The sequence below is a fragment of the Varanus komodoensis genome, unplaced genomic scaffold (genome assembly GCF_004798865.1).
Source record: "Varanus komodoensis strain SLA01 unplaced genomic scaffold, ASM479886v1 scaffold12, whole genome shotgun sequence".
Lineage (NCBI taxonomy): Eukaryota > Metazoa > Chordata > Lepidosauria > Squamata > Varanidae > Varanus > Varanus komodoensis.
In genome coordinates, this window is record NW_025335349.1 from 13,188,281 (window position 1) to 13,206,144 (window position 17,864).

The following is a 17,864-nucleotide window of genomic DNA, read 5'->3' on the forward strand; positions in this document are numbered from 1 at the left end:
GATCCTTGGACAAGTTGTTTTCTTTTACTCTCTCCAGTTTTCTTTCTGGAAAAGGAATGCTTTGCGACTGGCCATGGCTACTGTTTTATGAATATCCAAGCTCCACCTATGCAAGCTATTTTATGAGAGTACCCAGGACACTCCTTTCCAGTGTATCCACGGAGCCAAACAGAAAGAGACTCCTGCTCACCACCTGGTTTGAGAACAACGAACCGAGTCACTGGCTCTCAGCTTCACCTCCATCACAGGATTTTTGCAAAATGAAATTGGGAGGAGGATTGTCATGTAAGTTGCCTTGGGTTGCTTCCAAGACAACTGTAAATATAATAATACATTTCAAAGAGAGAAAGAGAGAGTGTTGTTTTAGAAAGGAAGTAGGCATTTCATTATGTATGCCACTTCATGCCAGTGTTGGATCAGTGCAAGGTGGGACACAGGCAGAAGTTTCTGCAGGGTTCATGAAGCATTTTTAGCTACATTTGTGCCACAGCAGCTGATTATTGAAAAGACTCAAGTATCCCCTTTTCTGGCAAATAAATACATATAATGACCTGTATTATGCTGTGGCCATTTTATTATCCAATTGGTCTACAAAAGGGATACCAAGAGCTCACCAGTATTGTGAGCTCTAGCAAAGTTGTGCCTGCAATACTGCATACACTTGTCACAGTGCACCATTTTAATTAGAAGTTTTTGAACTTCCTCACTCCCCACCAAAGGTCCCTCTTCCCATTATCTCATGTCTCAACAAGAATAACTCCTCTGACACTATGCACTAATTTATAGCAACTTTTCTGTTTATAAGAGGATGGAACCCAGCTGATGTTGCATCTTTGTTTTCTTCTCTGCTGATTCATTATAAAAGCTGTTGCTACAATAATAGCTTCCAGTACAGCACATTATGTGTCATGAGTTACATGTTAACACGAAACACAGATGGACCATTGATTCCTCTTGCAGCAAAGTAGATCCCTTGCATTTCCCACTCTCTGATATTCACAAACCAGTTACATTAAAAATTGCATTCACACGAGTGGCCTTCCATGTACATGGGGGTGAAGTGGAAATGCCATTTATTACTGACCTAAGGCAAGTCTTCCCTCCCTCCCTCCCTCCCTCCCTTTCTTTCTGTCCATGGGACACCACAGCATCTCTTTAATAAGAGATTGCCTGATTCAGCTAATTACTGGGAGTACAGTCAGCTCATGTGTCTTTTAAATATACATTTCAGCAATGTCCAAAAGTTGCTTCTGTCGGGGAGGTGGCTATTACAAAGATACATTTTGCACATTTTGTAATATAGATAAATTTAAATATTGCTACGATTAATAATAAAAACTGGGTGCCCAGGGGGCATCTTGAGGACCTTTGTGAGTGCAATTGGAGGAACACACAGGCACATTTGGGGAACCCGTAAGTAGTCTGATCATCTCTGACCTCCGAATTCTGACTCTGTAACAGATTGATTACTCATGATTCCATACAGTTCCTTGCTGGGTCTTTGCAGCAGAACTTTTCCAAGACAAAGAAAGAAAGAGAAGGGGAGAACTCAAATGCTGGATGGGGGAAAAATAGCATGTCCAAGAACTGAGCCAGATGTCTTATCTATAAGGTACAATTTCAGCCCAATCTCAAAATGGATTTGTTTGAAATTAATGGGAGATGAATCTTATTGCTTTGGTAGTCACTCTCTTGCTTCTGGAAGAAGACAAATTATTCTTTAAAAGAGGAGGTGTTAACTACAATTCTGAGTAAAGAGCCAAAGATTACTCTAACAATTTCCTTATTCCCGCAAAAGTTGTTGCAACATATACATCTTTAAGGACTGAAACAGATACAATATTTGGCAGGAATTATAGATCCTTGTATTGGTGTACAGGCACTACCCCATGTTCATATATACAGAGAATATAAGTTGCAATAGATAAAGGATCCCACTGACACTGTGTAGATGTTAGGGAGTTTTAACAAAAACAAACAAAACGAATGTACCTGGGCTGGCCTCGGGGATGGGATAGGCTGGCGAGCCAGGACCAACCAAAATACCACAAAGTGTACAAACATCTGAATTCTCCATGTAGCCTGAAGAGTTGCAGAATCCCTCCTCATAAAATCGAGACCAAACAGCCTCGAGCAGCTTTCCCCAGCCTGACTATTGACCATATTAGTTGGAAATCCAAAACAGAGAGAAGATCTACTCTCCAGCGGGACTTATTCAAAGTTACCGTCTGGAGAAGCAAGGGGCAGGCGCGACCTCCGCTCGGCAGGGGGCGCGCGCGAGCTGCGACTGCTGCTGACCTACGGGAGGGGCAGTCACACGCGCTAGCGCGGAACATGCGCAGTGGAAGCGGGCTTTCCGCGGAGCGCAGGAGGAGGTTAGTGAAGGGTGAGGGGTTCTCTCCAGGGTTGGTGCGGCTTTTGTTCCTTCTCCCATAAGGATCAAGTTTTCGAAAACCAGCGGGACCTTCCATTCCCAAGTTAGTTGTAACTAATATATAGCTTGCTTAACTACACCGATTACTTCCTTTCAAAACAGTTTCACGTGCTTTTGGCATCCTCCCAAATATATATTAAAAGCCCAAATCGGCGTGTTGGCTGCAAGCAAAACTCCCAAATCCATGCTGGTGTCATATCTTTTCATTAGGCAAGCCAAAAAAGGTTCGTCGGGAGTGTGCAAGTCTTCCCAGATGTTACAAGCAGTAGAATGGGAGGGAAGACAGCTGAGATGAACTCTAACTGTTTACACAGAAGCTTCTCTGTCTGGAGTGAGTTTGCAGTCTCATTGGCAGCGGCAACAAAGAGCCAGTGTGGCACAGTGGTTAAGAGCATGGGACGGGGACTCAGAGGATCTGGGTTCTAGTCCCCGCTCGGCCATGGAGCCAACTGGGTGACTTTGGGCCAGTCGCAGACTCTCAGCCCAACCTACCTCACAGGGTTGTTGTTGTGGGGATAAGATGGAGGAGGAGAGATGATGTACGCTGCCTTGAGCCCTTTGTAGGAAGAAGGCAGGATATAAATCGAAAAATAAATAAAAGAAAACGGGTGATCTCCATGTTAACACTGCTGGAGATGATTTTAGAACTTGTGCTCAGTATAGGTGCCAAATTGACTAGCTTTGGAGAAGATGAACTCAGAATGGCTTCAGGTGGTGTGAAATTCTCTAACTAATTTAGAGTCCCAGTGTCGAAGGGGTGTATATGTGCATGTGTTTTCACATTACCTTCTTTCTAGGGCAGCTCTTAAGCATCCACTTAGCTGATCTAAATATTTTACGTCTTGGTAGGATGTCTTCTGCACCTCAGCCTCCAGGTTTACAACGCGAAACACCCAAAGAGAAAGATTATCGAATTCCAGGACTCCGAACTGTTCGAACCACCACCCTGTTCCGTGCTGTGAACCCAGAACTTTTCATTAAACCTGTAAGAAACTTGTTAAAGAATGGCAATGAGCTTTAAATATATACCTGCAATTATAACAAAACCAAAAAGGGAAAGGGAATAAACAAAACATAAATAGCAAAAGAATAAAAAAATTAAGAACATTTATTAGTTGTTTAAAACATTTATATCCCATCCTATATCCAAATAGGATCTCTAGGCAGCTTACATACAGACAAAGCCTTTCCATTCAGCACTTTTATTTCAAATATATAGGTTAACATTAAGGATTAGGAATGGGCTTGAGTGCATCTAGCTAACTTGAATTGTGATTGAAATATTGATGTAACTTGCAGTATGATGGGCATATAAGGTCTCAGCCTTTGTGGATTGCAATATTTGTGTGATAGCCGGCCCTCTGTATATAATATAAAGAGTGGTAAAATTAATATTACAAGAAGAACATAGCTCCCCTTGACTGCTTGTTCTTTAGCTCAGTCAATTTCATTGGATGAGAGCAGGTTACAGCCATCTTTCCCAGGTATAAACACTTCATCCTCAACTGGCATGTAGTCTAAGTAATACAGGGTTTAAGAAATAAAAGCCAAAACACTAAAAGTGTTCTCTTTTTATATACATGGTCAACTTTATTATAGTTTGCAAACTTTCCATCTAATTAGCAGATCATCAAACAACCAACATTTTAGGAAGGGCTACATACTCACACATACACGTACAACTAAAATGCACAAAATATATATATTATAACCCTGATTCACTCCAGAGAACAGTTCTCTGGTTTTATATAAAACATTTTCTTAATACTCATGGTGCCTGCTAATTTTTAAATGATTTAGCAGTCTATAGTGAAATCTTAGTTGTATGTCCACTCAGAAGGAAGCCTTATTGAATTCAGCGGGTTTTATTCCTAGTTAGGTGTGTACAGACTTGTAGCCTTAATCTGCTTCTTTCCGTTCGCCTTACTGACATTTAAACAAAGATGGACAAGAAAATAAAATACCAGCAGCAAGGAGCTCATGGCAAGTGGGGATGTGTTGAATATGGCACGGAATAACTAAATGCTTTGGATTTAAAAACATGTGTTCCTGTTTTATCTTCACAGAACAAAGCAGTGATGGCTTTTGGACTTGTAACAGTTACTCTTTGTGTAGCCTATATTGGATACTTGCACGCGCAACAAGAAAATAAAAAGGATCTCTATGAAGCTATTGACAGTGAGGGAAACAGACAGATGAAGCGCAAGACCTCTAAATGGGACTAAGGATAGGCTAACACAGGATGTGTATGTGCCAACATGGGAGAGGACTCAATATGTTTTTCTGAATGGTGATTTCCAGGATTCTGTGTGGAGAGGCAGTAATTTTTCTATCTAATAATAAATATTTTTTCTTGAAAGTTGCTCTGTTTTGATCACCAGTATAAAATACTGCCACCTGTACATATTCTGAATAAAAGCTAACATTATTAAGAACTCTACTGGAATATGTGTAACATTTTGTCTTGCAGATACTATGGTAATAATTGCTTTGGAATTTCTTTGGAATTTGGAAGCTACCAGTCACATGATATCTTGCTGTGTCAGGTTAGAAAGGAGCTGATTAGCAATGGCAGAACTGTAATATCAGACAGCAGCATCATGGATGAGGAGTCTATTGTAACCCATCATTGGTCAGATATTCAGCTTCTGCTTTCTCCTTTAATAAACCAGTTGTAAACTCCAGACTCCCGGCATTACAGTTTTTATATACATAAACTAAGCAAGGGACCATAGAAATAGGACATTCATTCTGCCAGTCCTTGGCATCTGTGATTAAAAGGATGAGCTATCAGGTAACAGAGACTTCTGCTTGAGGCTCTGGAAAGGACTGGGTTAGATGGACCAGTATAAGACACCTCCCTATGTCTATACCTCTCCTAAAATATTTAGCAATCATTTTCCACCATATTTTGAAGCCTGGGTGGGTCATCCTGCTTGCAAGTTAGCTTTGGCCTTTGTGTAAACAGGTTCCTGGTTTAGTGAGCTCCTTCCCGAGGTCACAGCCATGCAATGAAACTGCCCTACAGTGAAGCAGAACATTTTTCCTTCTGTCCTATTGGCAGTGGCTTTCTGGTGGAAACATCTTTCTGAGCCCTGCAATCTCACAGCCTTTTAATACAGGGTGTCAGCACAATCTGGGACCTTCTGCACATAAAGAAAATGTTCAGCCACCGAGTTGCGGCCGTTGCCCAGCAGGTACGGTTGAGGCCTCTGCTCCTATCCATGTTACCCAAAGTGCTAAGGGTGCCATCAGGAAAATGGCTGCATGGCACATAAGTGATGAGTTGTGAGTTAGCAGGATTTCAGAGGACTGGAAATTGGGGGCTCCTAGCTGCATCCAAAATGCATTTTGGTCCCCACAAAACCCCTGTATAAATGCAGTGAGAATCATTTCCAATTGGCAAGGTATGAACAATTTTATGAATTGTAAGAATTGGCTCTTTCCAGAGCATCGGTATGCCAAATAAGAGAAGTACTGTAATTTTCTCTGCTTGCTAGAGATACTGTGCTAGCCGTGTTCATGTAAACTGCTCTGAGCATGAGCTGGTACGGTCCAGCAGAATAATTGTATACAGCAAGGTTTTAGGAATTGGGCAGCCTTCCCCTTTCTGGAGCCTCCTAAATGTGTTGCACTGTGATTGTGTGGTAAGGTTCAAATGAAAATGTACTTGTTTGCCAAGGCCTTCTTTGGCTTGCAATTAATAACATGCTATTTCAATTCATCGCTTTTGTGTTGTTTCGTGGAAATGTAGTTTTTAAATTGTTTTAAAGGTTTTAAATTTATTTAAACTTGAATACATTTGCTGTTTTACCTGAAACTCCTTTAATAATGTTTTAATGTTGTATTTAAGTTTAATTTTTAATATCTTATGTGAGCCACTTGTAGATTTGTAATAAATGTATTATGTTAATATAGCAGTTTCCATCAGTTTTAGCCAGCATGTCTGGAGGGCATCAAGTTGGAGGAGGCTGAAATAAGCCCTTCGGGAGTATACCAAGTATATTTAGCAGCTGTGATAAAACTCATTTAAAGAAGACATAATGAAGTTGAGAAAACTTTGCTGATATTAAATGATTGAATAACCCATGTGATCTGCTTTAGAAGTGCAGGTGAAACACTTTAATTTCATTAATATAAAAGGTATTCTGTGATGCTGCTTGATGTTAATAGGTGTCTAAAATGCTTTTGTGAGCAAAGCTTGCCTTGCCTAGCAACAGTTACTGGGTGAGAAGTTGGCTCACATCCTCAGATTCTGTCATGGCCACATGATATGCTGAACTCCTGAACATCAGAGCTGCTGAAGAAACAGGTGGCTACTTCCAACACCATCTGACCATACAATGGTGAAGCTTGGGTTCTCTTCCACTGACATGCACATATTCAAAGGAGACACCAGATAAATTCCGTTTCAGCTTTAAGAACTCAAGTTTTTCTTCTGCCATCACACAATTAGATTTCAACTACAGAGCAGGAAAAAAAATCAATCATGATTAGGAATCCAGATTTTGACACATTTGTTTGCTGTGCTGTTTGTTCCAAGCTAATTCCACCACCTCCTTCACCAGAGACCTTTGCGCGGATCAGGGAATATAAGCCTTATAAAACTCGATACTATACACACAAAGATATACTGGGTAAGTTGGTCTCCTGAACTACCCATCCTTACAACAAAGATAGAAATTTCTGGTGTTCTGGTATCTGCTACAAAGTTTGTGCATAAAGGTTCTACCTTTCTAGTTAGCCGCCTGTAAAACAGGATTGAGTAAAACTGGAGAATGTATGTGGGGGCAGGGGAGCTGCCATCGTCATGATTAAGGAAAATAATGGCTTTGTTATGGAAATAGTAAATTAGGGGATGGGCTTTTAGCTCATAGAAAAGTGTAAGAGTGAAGGACATGATAGTCGATACATTCCTTACCTTCCTCTCAGCATGCATAGCAAATGTCCATCCATGACACACATAGATTTCCAAACAAAAAGCAGAAGTGTGCATGTGTATTTAGAACCCTGTATATAGAAACACGTTCATGCAGGAAGGACTGATTAATGGCTTTCATGGCTGGTCTGCGATTATGGAGATGACAGCCAGAATCACCAAGCTATGGAGCTGGTGTGTTTCTTGACTCTAGAGTCAGCTGACCTGCCTAGAACAGTTGCTGGTTTCACCAAGTTCCAAATCAGAAAGGGCTCGGACACAGTATTCAGTGACTGTTAGATGGTTTATGGCTGCAGAGAACTGGATCTTGCTTGCCAACTGCCCAAAACCCAGTCCTGATGAGAGAGAGTGATGGCGAACACTACTTATGCAGTCCTCTTTTTTATGATGTTCATGCTGAGCTGCCACTGAAGCAACAGCATTGCCACTGGGCTCCGTTCTGATATCCGCTCTTTTAGGTGTGACTCTCCCCTCACATGTTGAGAAGCAGGAATAGTGCAAACTGGGTGCACAGTTGGATGTCAACATAAGGAGAAGCTAAACATGATGAGACTTTCCTCCCCCTGCACTTGCACAAACCTTCTCTGGAGAGTCCCTATGGTGCAGATTTGGGGTGGCGACAGACAGGGAGAGGGACTCATTCCACCATTCTGGCAATAGAAGCAGTTCTGTCAGCAGGGAAACTTGATTGGTTACCACCAATAGAGTCCCTGCATCATGCATGAGATCATCCACATGGTGCGGAGGAGTAGCACTGATAGCATGGTAGTAAAAGATGAGCAGGGCCTCTCATAGTTTTTCACATGGAATCTCTTTATGCCTACATGGAGCACTGTGTTGGGCATAATGTGGAGATACTTGGATCATGTTACACACAGCTTAGTGTTTATAGGTGGAACCGGATCACGGGTAGAAAGCTTTTAAATGGCATGTACCTGCTCAACCTTTCTACAAAACCTTTCTTTAATTGTGCCGTTGCAAACAATTCATTCTGGTGCTGGTTTCAGGACTTCTTTGCCAATTTAAAGCTTCTAATTTAGCAGGTCAAAAGGCAAGAGAGTTAACTTGCACAACTGTTTTTACATGCTGAGATCACCACCAGTTCAACACCCCTTTAAATATAACAAGGTATGTCAGCATTCAGGTGATAAAATAAGTAGTTTAACAATGGTTTTAAAAAGAAAACTTAAAGTATCTAGATGAAATAATGAAACAAAGGGACATCTGCCGCATACAGTTTGTATGCAACTATAACACGGTGTTCATCAACTGTTTTTTGATGTATAGAACTTGGTGCTGACATTAAGCAAGAAGAAGCAGACAGAAGAGAATTAGAAATAGAGAAAAGAATTGAAAAAGTGCGGATGAAACTACTGCTTCAGGTAAAACTGTTCTGTCACCAGTGATGCATGTTTCACAGAAATATGATATATGATAATACAAAGTTTATAGATTTTTGTGATGTATTGTTTTTAAAGGGGTTTTTTTTAAATCAACTGTTGGGACTCTGTCCTAAAAGATGGGGTATGCATATTTAGGATGGTAAGCTAGCAATGTAGGAGTTCAGTGGAACTTACTTTCAGGAAAGGGATTGTAGTCTCAGTCTTGCTGTAGTCTTATTGAGTAAAATGATGCATTTACGGGTCAGTATATTTATCACTGTGCTCCACAAGTGGGCCTTCAAACACAGCCATGAAAGTAGTATTAAATCACCTTTGGTGAAAAATAGCCATGCAAAAAGGCAGCAGGTCTGTGTTTGTTTGTTTGTTTGTTTATGGTATGGCAAAGATGCAATCTGTATCTGTACTTGCTGCAAACCTGCACGTACTTGTTTTGGAAAGGACCTTATTTAAGTCAATGATAAAGTCTTTCAAAGAGAGCCCACTTACCACCGAAAGGCAGTATCCAGCTGCTTAATTCCGTTAGCACTGTCTGAATTTTGAAGGAGCTGTCCATGGTTCTGAAAGCTATCCACACCCCTCCACATTCCAAACTGGGCTCAGAACCATGGATAACGCCTTCAAAATTCAGACTGTAGCCTGGAATAACACATTGGCCAATATAAAACAGAGAAACAGAGCGAGTCAGAAGGGGTCTCCCGGGCCATCTAGTCTGACCCCCGGTTCCAGTCGTCTCTGCTCACAACATGCCCACCATGTGCATGTCCAGCCTATCCTTGAACACACTCACTGATGGGGCCTCAGCCACCTCCTGTGGAAGCCCAGTCCAGATACACTGGAGCCAACTATATGCAAAAAGAGAATCCAGCTACAGTTCTCTTTCTGTAAGCAATTGTGCACACCATTGCACAAATGCAGTGTGCAAGCACTTGCACAAAGGAAAAATTCATATTTTGTAACTAGTCCGAAGTCAGTTGCCCCGTGAGCTTCATGGCCAAGCAGGGACTAGAACCCCGCCGCCACCATGCCACACTGGCACACTCGCAGTGCCTTGCTGAAGTATTCAAGCCCCTTTGACTTATCTACGCCTTACTGTGTTACAAACAAATGCCCTACATATGGAAAACTAGATTTGGGGGAAAGTAGGCCAGACTGCTATTCTTCCCTGTTGTGCTCATTTGCTTTGCACAAATATATGTGCACACATGATATATGTGTATGTACATACACCCAGAGATGCATGCACGCATGTTTATATGGAGGAGCATTCAGTTGTGTGAGCTTGCAGTGGCAGGGTGAAGCATTCAGTCAAGGCAAAAGTATGTTTCCTCATTGGCTTCTCATGAGAATTAGATCACTCTCTTGATGCTTATAAAAGTAAAATTAATGAGGAGATGGAAGAAAGATTGTATGAGTGGACATTGGTTTGCAGAATGGAACTTTCCCTGCTGTACCTTCTCTCTGTAGCCTTCCCCTACACCCTCCTCTGCCTGGCAGGGTTCCCCAGACCTACAGGACAAAGTGTGGAGGACATAGAGGCCTGAAGGAATGTGGGAGCTCTATTTCACTGACTGCTGCTTCTCCATAGGCAGAAGGTTGCCATTGAATTCATCCTGTTGTACTCTAGCTCATGTCCAATATCAGTGTGCCTCATGCATATTTTCTTCTTAGTTAACTGAGGTCATGGTTTATTTTGTAGGCTGAGACTGAAAAAGAGGATGCAGTGGAAGATGCCCTCAATCGTGCTGATTCCCTCCATAAGAAAGATCTTGAAGAACTTAGAAAGAAAGATGAAGAAGTACTAAAAGTGAGTAGTCATTTTCTTTTTGTGCTTTCGATTAAGTTGCTCTTCACAGAAGGAAAATTAGGGTCAAGAGCTATATAAACATGCAGAAATTGAATTGGATATAATCTTTCTTGGATTTGTAGGTGGCGAAAAATAACATTTGAATACTCTTCTGGGTTAAAAACAAACAAAAACCCTTCATATGCAAAGCTAGAATGTCAGGGTGAAGGTAATGGCCCTCCTTCCTAACTAGCTTTCTATATGCAGGAAACTTTTTTTTAAAGATGGAGGTGAATACCAAACTTTGGTACTAGCAGTCTGATATTCTTTCTAAGTTTTTCTTGTTTAAAGCAAGGAAAAGAAACAGTCAGGTCTCTCATTTATATTTAATGTTGCTAAAGGAAACTGTGAAAAATACAAGGATAGAAATGCTGCAGCACTTAGAACTGGAGCTGAAGAGAGAATCGGAAGCCGCTGAGCAGCGCATGACACACAAACTTCAACGGATTGTTCTGGAGCTCAGTCGGGAGAAGACGGCAGCTATAGCAGCAGTGAGACAGGAAGAGAGAGAGAAAATAGCTGAATTCCTTACCAAGCAAGAAAAGTAGGGAGTCCTATCATCTTTTTAAAAAATTGATTTAAATAGAGCTACACCTGATACTGGGTTGGATCCAGAGCTCTGCTGGTAAAAGGAACTCTAATGTAGTGCTGCTTCTTGAATAATTATGCAAGACACTCATGAAAGACACTGTGACATTGTGCTAGACACCTTGTGAAAGAGACTGCATGTTGTCTTGTGTGAGTGGAAGCACAGCTCTGGATTTCAGTTCTCTTTTCCCACACGAGATCCCTCGCTAAGTAGAAGTTCTTCTGCATGCAGAAGAGCAATCTCTGGATCTGATTCAGTATCTCAGTTTTGATTCAGTGTATCTATATTGTCTGGTTCCATGATACAAAGCTAAAATACATGGATGCCTAACCTGTAGAGGGGGTTGTGATGTCAGTAAATGGTAAACCCAGCATGTTAAGTGAATTGGTCCCATCATGAAGAGTCGCCCACCAGGAGATCAGTAAACACTTGTGCTACCTGCTAGGGCAGAAATGACGAATGTTTAAAAAGCTGTATATACAGTTTATCCGATTGTATACAAATGAAGTGAAGTGAAGTGAAGGTGTAGGGTGGGGAGAATGTTTCATCCTTACCAGTGCAACTATTTTGTTGTTGTTGTTGTTGTTCAAAACTACCCAAGTGCACCTCTTATCCCAGTAGAAGAAAATAAATCTTCCTCTCTTCTCTGTGGTAGAGGGAGAGCTTGGTGCGTGTTGCTGTTCTGAGCAGCTAAATGGCCAGAACCCAAAAGATTTTAATAGTTCCTCCCCACCATTTCTTCTCTCAAAGATATGATTTTTTAAAAATTCAATCTTTAGACATAACATTGTTATTGTTGTTATGTCACATCATGTCATATCATATCCTGTCATGTGGTGTGGTTAGAATAGGGTGGGCAAATTTGGGGCTGGACATTGCCCCCTCTTTTTGGGCTTCAGCCCTGCCACTGCCATGCAATCTGACAATGGCAAAGGCCACGGGAGATCACATGCAGCCTATAGGTCATATCTAGCCCAGCCTGGTTAGAAGGAGGCTATTCTTTGTACGATCTACCATAGAAAATGTGCAAGAATGGGAAACAGTTATTTTGCAATCTCATCTACTGCAGGGATGAAGTGGGGCAAGGTAGCACTGCACTGATCGTGCCTGGGTACAGAGTCAACATTTTAATAAAAAAATAAAATAAAAACTACTGATCCTTCCATGTGAGGAGTAGAAATCCACACTGGAAACATGGAACAATTACGTAGTACTAGAATACTGAGATGAAGTAAAATCAAATGTGTCAAGGCTGCTGGACTGGAACTGAGGCAAGATATGCTTTTTAACTTTGTAAACTGCCTAGAGAACCTCTGGGCTATGAAGTGGTATAGAAGTGAGTCAGATAGATAGATAGATAGATAGATAGATAGATAGATAGATAGATAGATAGATAATCACTACTGAAGGCACACTGAAGAAGACCTGAGAAGGTAACTACAGTTTCTATAGCATGAGTGCCGTTCATCGTTCTTTATCATTCTTACCCAATCCAACCACATTCCTTATGATTTAAACTGATAGTACAGTTCTTATAACTAGGTATGTGCCCCATTCTTTATAGCATTTGTGAACAGGTGCCTGCTGTTTATGATGGAGGGGGAGAATCAAGTTAAATCATCATTGCCATACCTGGTGCTGAAGATATTGGAACTATGCATCTTCAGTTCTAGTCATTTCTAAGCATACTTAGACCACAGAATCAATGGAGAATTAAGCCATGCACCAAATGTTCCTCACTGCTATGCCTACCCAGATCATTTTGAAATTTGGGTAGAAACCATCTGAAATCAATTGCAATGTAAAATTTCATAAAATTTTGTATTTTTCATTTTGACCCTCAAGTTTTATTCCTGTAATTGCCTTTGTTGTGGGGGCAGAGTATACATGAGGGCAACCTTGCGTATGTTTCCTTAGAAATGCCTGTGTTCAGTGAAACTGATTCTAACACAATGGATTTCAGTCTACTGTTTTCTAGAAACTTGTAAAGTTTTTGGCATCATGCTGGATCTTCTGATATCTTCAGAAGTTATGCCATTTGGTCTTCAGCCATAGGTTTATTCCATTTCTAAGTATCTGTTCTAAATTTAATTTCTTTCTAAATTATAGGAAATCTATACAAAAGCTTACTTCTTACATTGCCAGCTATGGAAATCATGTTAAGGTCACTATATGATCTTTCTTCTCACTCCTACAGGAGGTATTTGGAACAAATCCAGCATGCTGGCCAGCTTGCTCATGAAATTTATCAGAAGAACTTGCAACAGCTAGCCTGGGAGAAAAAACATGAAATGGAGGTTGCCCTTACAATTTCCCAAATAGAGTTTCAGGAAGAAACCGAAAAACTGCTCAAAGTGGCAGATGCTACTCGTGAAACTCAACTTGAAGAAGTAATAAGCACAGTGAACAGGAAAGACAGTGAGATCCTGTCTCTTAGCCAGCAGGTGAAACACATGACAGCCTGGAAAGATAGCCTGGAAGCTGAAATATTAGAAACAAGGGAAGCATTTCAGAAATACATCGACCTCACCTTTCCTCAGCTCGCTCCGGGCCAAGCAGATTTTATCTTACCATTCAGAAAAGTATCTCCATTCACAGATTATGGTCCTGGAGAATACTCCCAGTGACCATGAGGAGAGTGCTATGGGGATTTATCCATTTGCTGCAAACATCCAAACTTACAGTAAGGAAGTGCTTCAGTGCTGCAGGAAAAAAATAAACCAGTCTTCCTTTGCTACACTTTATGTCTGTATATGTAACTTTGTACATACATTAATATTTGCTTTGTTTATCTAGTGATCCCCACATCATGTTAATATGACAGGAGCAAGCAAGTGAGGCATGATCTGATTCATAGTCCGGAAATAAAGAATAGTTTTCAGAAGGTAGTAGGTAGTTTGACAGAGGGGGTTCTGCTGTTGGTGTGGGCATGTATTCCGCTAAATACACATTGGCACATTTTGGTATTGTTTTCAAAAAATTGTTAAACCTATTGATCAGTGGTGACAGTAATATGACATTTGTTCATCTCTAGTTCATTCTCATATTTGATGAGGCTTATTTAATTTGCCTTTGAGCCATTCAGTGTGCTGACGGCCAATGATTTAGGTTGTATGTTCACATTGTACCAGGTAGAGCAAGGTCCATTTTCAGCCTGATGTGGGGAAACATCCTTTGCCTCTATAAAGAAGCAGGGACTATTGAACCTGTTATGTTTTAGAGGCTGGAGAGAGCTCTGGGTTTAAAAAGGACCATATGATTTTTTTTCAGATCTATGATTCTACTTTTATGTGTTGCCAGCTTTTCAATACATGCTGAAAGCTTACTGAAAGACATCCTGGAATCCATCTTAATCAATGTTCACTGTAGTACTTATCAGCAAGTCGATACCTGTCAGGTGAGAATAGGGTGAGTTTATTGTAAAGTATGAGAAATTAATCACAAAATGGGATCCATAGCTATCCCATCTTAGAAGTTTGAGGTGTGGCAAGACCAATGATTTGTGTCCTGGTTTGCATATGCCAAAAATACAAAAAAGGGGAACATTTTCTTTAAAAGATTTATGCTTGAGAATGACTGGCTGCCTGTTAATTGTTCCAGACGATGTACCTGAGCACTCCTCAGTTGGCCCTTTTATGCATTGATCATTAAAGGGTTGCACAATTAACACCTTCTAATAGGTTACAGAAGTGAAAAGTTACAGTGGCGTGATCTTTCCTGCCAGTATACCAAAGAGAAAGAAGGTGCTCTGAAGGAGGGGAGGAGAATGGGGTGTTATTCCAAGGAGGAGGAGGAGGAGGAGGAGGAGGAGGAGGAGGAGGAGGAGGAGGATGGGATGGGTTGGTATGAATTGCCCTCTGTTCAAATGGCTGTTAATCTGTCAAGTGTCATCTAGGTCTCTCTGAAAGGGCACCTAGTTAGTGACAGCTACACTTCAAGGATGCACACATGCTAATGTCTAGGGAAAAATTGCTTTTTCTGGTCCAGCCATATGTTAATATTTGCACGATCATATCTGTGTAAGTTATACCTATTGATTTGTATATCGATAAGCATACAACTTTTGTGCTATACAATGGTCTAGAAGTCCAGCAGATGAGCAGGGTTTACCCCAAAGGCAGCACATCTGGCTTACAGTAATTTGAAGTAATACACATTGCCACTTAAAGAGGCGAGTACTTACAAGACCAGTGAATCCAGAGGTAATAAAGATTACCATCTAAAGCAGGGGTGGGCAGTAGTGGCCCTCCAGCTGTTTTGGTCTACATCTCCTTTGATCCCTCACTGTTGGCCACATTGGCTAGAGCTGATGAAGACTTAGGCCAAAACACTTGGGGGGCTACAGGACCAACCCTAAAAAAGATCAAGCATTGGTAAGATTTAAGTATATATATTTGGTATGGTATATATATTTAAAGTATACATCTTGGTACAGTATATATTTACTGAGATTGGTAAATATATATATATCTCTGCTATATATTTAAAGAAGGATAAATGGCCCATGAGGAAGGAAATTCTTTTCTGAAACACATGGGGCATTACACAAAGACATTTTCCCCCAGGCACTTGAGAATGTCTTCTGTTTTGAAAAAGATTTGGAGGGCCACATGCCCACCCCTTATTTAAAGACACCCCTCTGCCCTTTGTAAGGCCATTAGGTCCAGCATCTAAAATGACCTAACTGTACTACTGTACTACTGCTATAATACAGTTTTTAGAACCCTAAAAATGGTGAAGGCAAGTTACCTTTGGGAGATGAATTGTACTTTGTTGGTATGTTCTGGTTTGCTAATGTATTTATTAGACTTTTATCCTGTCCTGTTAGCCTTAAGGCTCCCTGGGCAGGTTACAATTAAAATCATTAAAATTCTGGTTAAACCATGGAGGTGAGTCCACATGCCTGAAAGGCCAGACTTAAGTTGCCAAATGACATAGATTCAGTGACTGAACCCCAGCATCCATTCCTGATGTGGTGACACTGACATATCAGTTGTTTTCCTCTAGACTTGTTTCTCTCTATTTGAGATGAACAGTTTCCTCTCTGTCAGGTGGTGGCTCTGGAGCAGAGTGCCTCAATTGCTCCAACTGGTAATCTGTATTCTCTCTGGGAAAAAGTGGCACTTTCTCTTCTCCTACAAACATAGTATTATTAAACTACCCAGTTAATGGGACAGTTAGGTGATCAAATGCATGCTTAGGAAAGCCAGTGCCATTTAGGAGCAAACATCCCATTAAAAATGGACATTGTACTATCCTGTGTAAGGCAAGGACTGACCAGATAGTATTAACGAGCTCACCAGTCCTTTGGCTTTGCTTGAACTCAATTTATGTAATCTCTTCTAAAGTGTAAGGTACAAAATAATACTTAACAAGCATATAATAACCAAATCATAGCATTTGGCTGGATCTAAAATATCCTGCAATTTGGCTCTGGCAAACAACCACTGTGCTATTAAGCCAAGTGTGGGAAACGGCCTCAAGTCTCTTAGCAAACTGGCTTTTGGGGGAAAATTGCTGTGAAGATAAAATGTGGCTTGAAGGAGCACTTTCCTTGCTCTGTTGGCTTTTCCAGCAGGCAAGAGTAAACAGGAACATGTGAAGGGCTAGCAGTGCACCCTTATGCATAGTTGCCTGGGATTCCTAATTGGTTCTGGCTTCCAGGAATGTGTCACTGAGTATAATAAACACACAACCACTGGGTAATTGTCAGAAATCCATGGACAGGGCACACTGAGAAACTGCTCTTTTACGTGTTTATTACGAAAAACTTCCGTGTTGCGCCACAGCAAAAACCATGAAACAGCTCTCAGGAGAAAGAAAAGAGGGATACGAATACTTTGTAGGAGCAATAATCTTTACAGGGAGGTTAAGGTGCCCAGAGAACTGGAGAAGGGTCAATCCCCAAAGTATAGGGCAGATAAAAGGAACGAAGGAACGTCTCAGCTAAGAAGTGCCCGCCTATTCTAAAACAGCTCAGCCCTTTGAACAATGGGATGAAGCCACGCCCACCAGGGCCTTCTGCGGTCCGCCTCCCTGGCGGCCCTTCGGAGAGACGCTCGCGGTCTCCATGGCAACGCGGCGCCTCCGCCGGGGGTGCGAGGAACGTGGGCTTTTCCTTCCAGGGCCCGCGGGCGGCCGGGGACGAGAGCCCGGGGCTGTGGAGCAAAGGGGGCGCGGCCGGGCCGTGGGGGACTGAAGAGGGCTCCGTGAGGGCTATCCCGACGGAGAGGGAAGCCAGTAAATCGGATGGGCGGTTGGCGTGCCCTAACGGGAAGGAAGAGCAAGGCCCAGAATAAAGGTGTGCTGGCGCTAGGTGAGTGGGGCCGCCAGGTTTGTTGGATTAAAGCGCCCGAGTCGAGTCGTCAAGAGGGTTGCCACCTTTGCTAGCTACGTAGCAGGCTGAAGCTAAACAAGTGAAGTTTCTCCATCGCTACAGTGCTGCACTGGGTAATGCTGAAACTCTGCATGTCACATGGCTGTAACGGGACAAGTATCCTGCCAAACAAGGAGTGGAGTAGATGTGTAGACAAATGGGATATTAGCTGTTTTCATTATGGGATTTTGTTGCCATAATTGTTTCGGTGATACATCGGGTACTTCCAGACACCTTGCCTCTTCACAGAATGTTTCAAGGGTACAGATGACATCATTTT

At 41.6% G+C, this 17,864-nt stretch overlaps 2 protein-coding genes across 3 annotated transcripts; both read left to right on the top strand.

The window, feature by feature from the left end:
• The first annotated feature begins 2,343 nt into the window (after positions 1-2,343).
• SMIM8 (small integral membrane protein 8) lies at positions 2,344-6,349 on the top strand. Of its 2 annotated transcripts, none has more exons than XM_044421492.1 (3): positions 2,344-2,375; positions 3,284-3,419; positions 4,501-6,349. In XM_044421492.1, exons 2-3 carry the CDS (start codon positions 3,285-3,287, stop codon positions 4,657-4,659), a joined length of 294 nt encoding a protein of 97 aa, XP_044277427.1. In that variant the 5' UTR covers positions 2,344-2,375; position 3,284; the 3' UTR covers positions 4,660-6,349. The 2 variants fall into 2 exon arrangements, with proteins under 2 accessions (XP_044277427.1, XP_044277426.1); XM_044421491.1 differs by lacking the exon at positions 2,344-2,375 and adding an exon at positions 2,393-2,477.
• A 481-nt stretch (positions 6,350-6,830) lies between these two features.
• Positions 6,831-13,973, top strand: CUNH6orf163 (chromosome unknown C6orf163 homolog). The gene is made up of 5 exons (XM_044422185.1): positions 6,831-7,071; positions 8,661-8,755; positions 10,473-10,580; positions 10,961-11,163; positions 13,406-13,973. Exons 1-5 carry the CDS (start codon positions 6,924-6,926, stop codon positions 13,833-13,835), a joined length of 984 nt encoding a protein of 327 aa, XP_044278120.1. The 5' UTR covers positions 6,831-6,923; the 3' UTR covers positions 13,836-13,973.
• The last annotated feature ends 3,891 nt before the right edge of the window (positions 13,974-17,864 follow it).

What these genes read in the sequence shown, in the direction of transcription:
- SMIM8 (XM_044421492.1), top strand. Translation starts at nt 3,285, where the DNA reads ATGTCTTCTGCACCTCAGCCTCCAGGTTTACAACGCGAAACACCCAAA. An exon ending in CAGAACTTTTCATTAAACCT is followed by an intron (nt 3,420 to 4,500) that starts GTAAGAAACTTG and finishes TTATCTTCACAG; the next exon opens with AACAAAGCAGTGATGGCTTT.
- CUNH6orf163 (XM_044422185.1), top strand. Translation starts at nt 6,924, where the DNA reads ATGATTAGGAATCCAGATTTTGACACATTTGTTTGCTGTGCTGTTTGT. An exon ending in TACACACAAAGATATACTGG is followed by an intron (nt 7,072 to 8,660) that starts GTAAGTTGGTCT and finishes TTTGATGTATAG; the next exon opens with AACTTGGTGCTGACATTAAG. An exon ending in TTCCTTACCAAGCAAGAAAA is followed by an intron (nt 11,164 to 13,405) that starts GTAGGGAGTCCT and finishes TCACTCCTACAG; the next exon opens with GAGGTATTTGGAACAAATCC.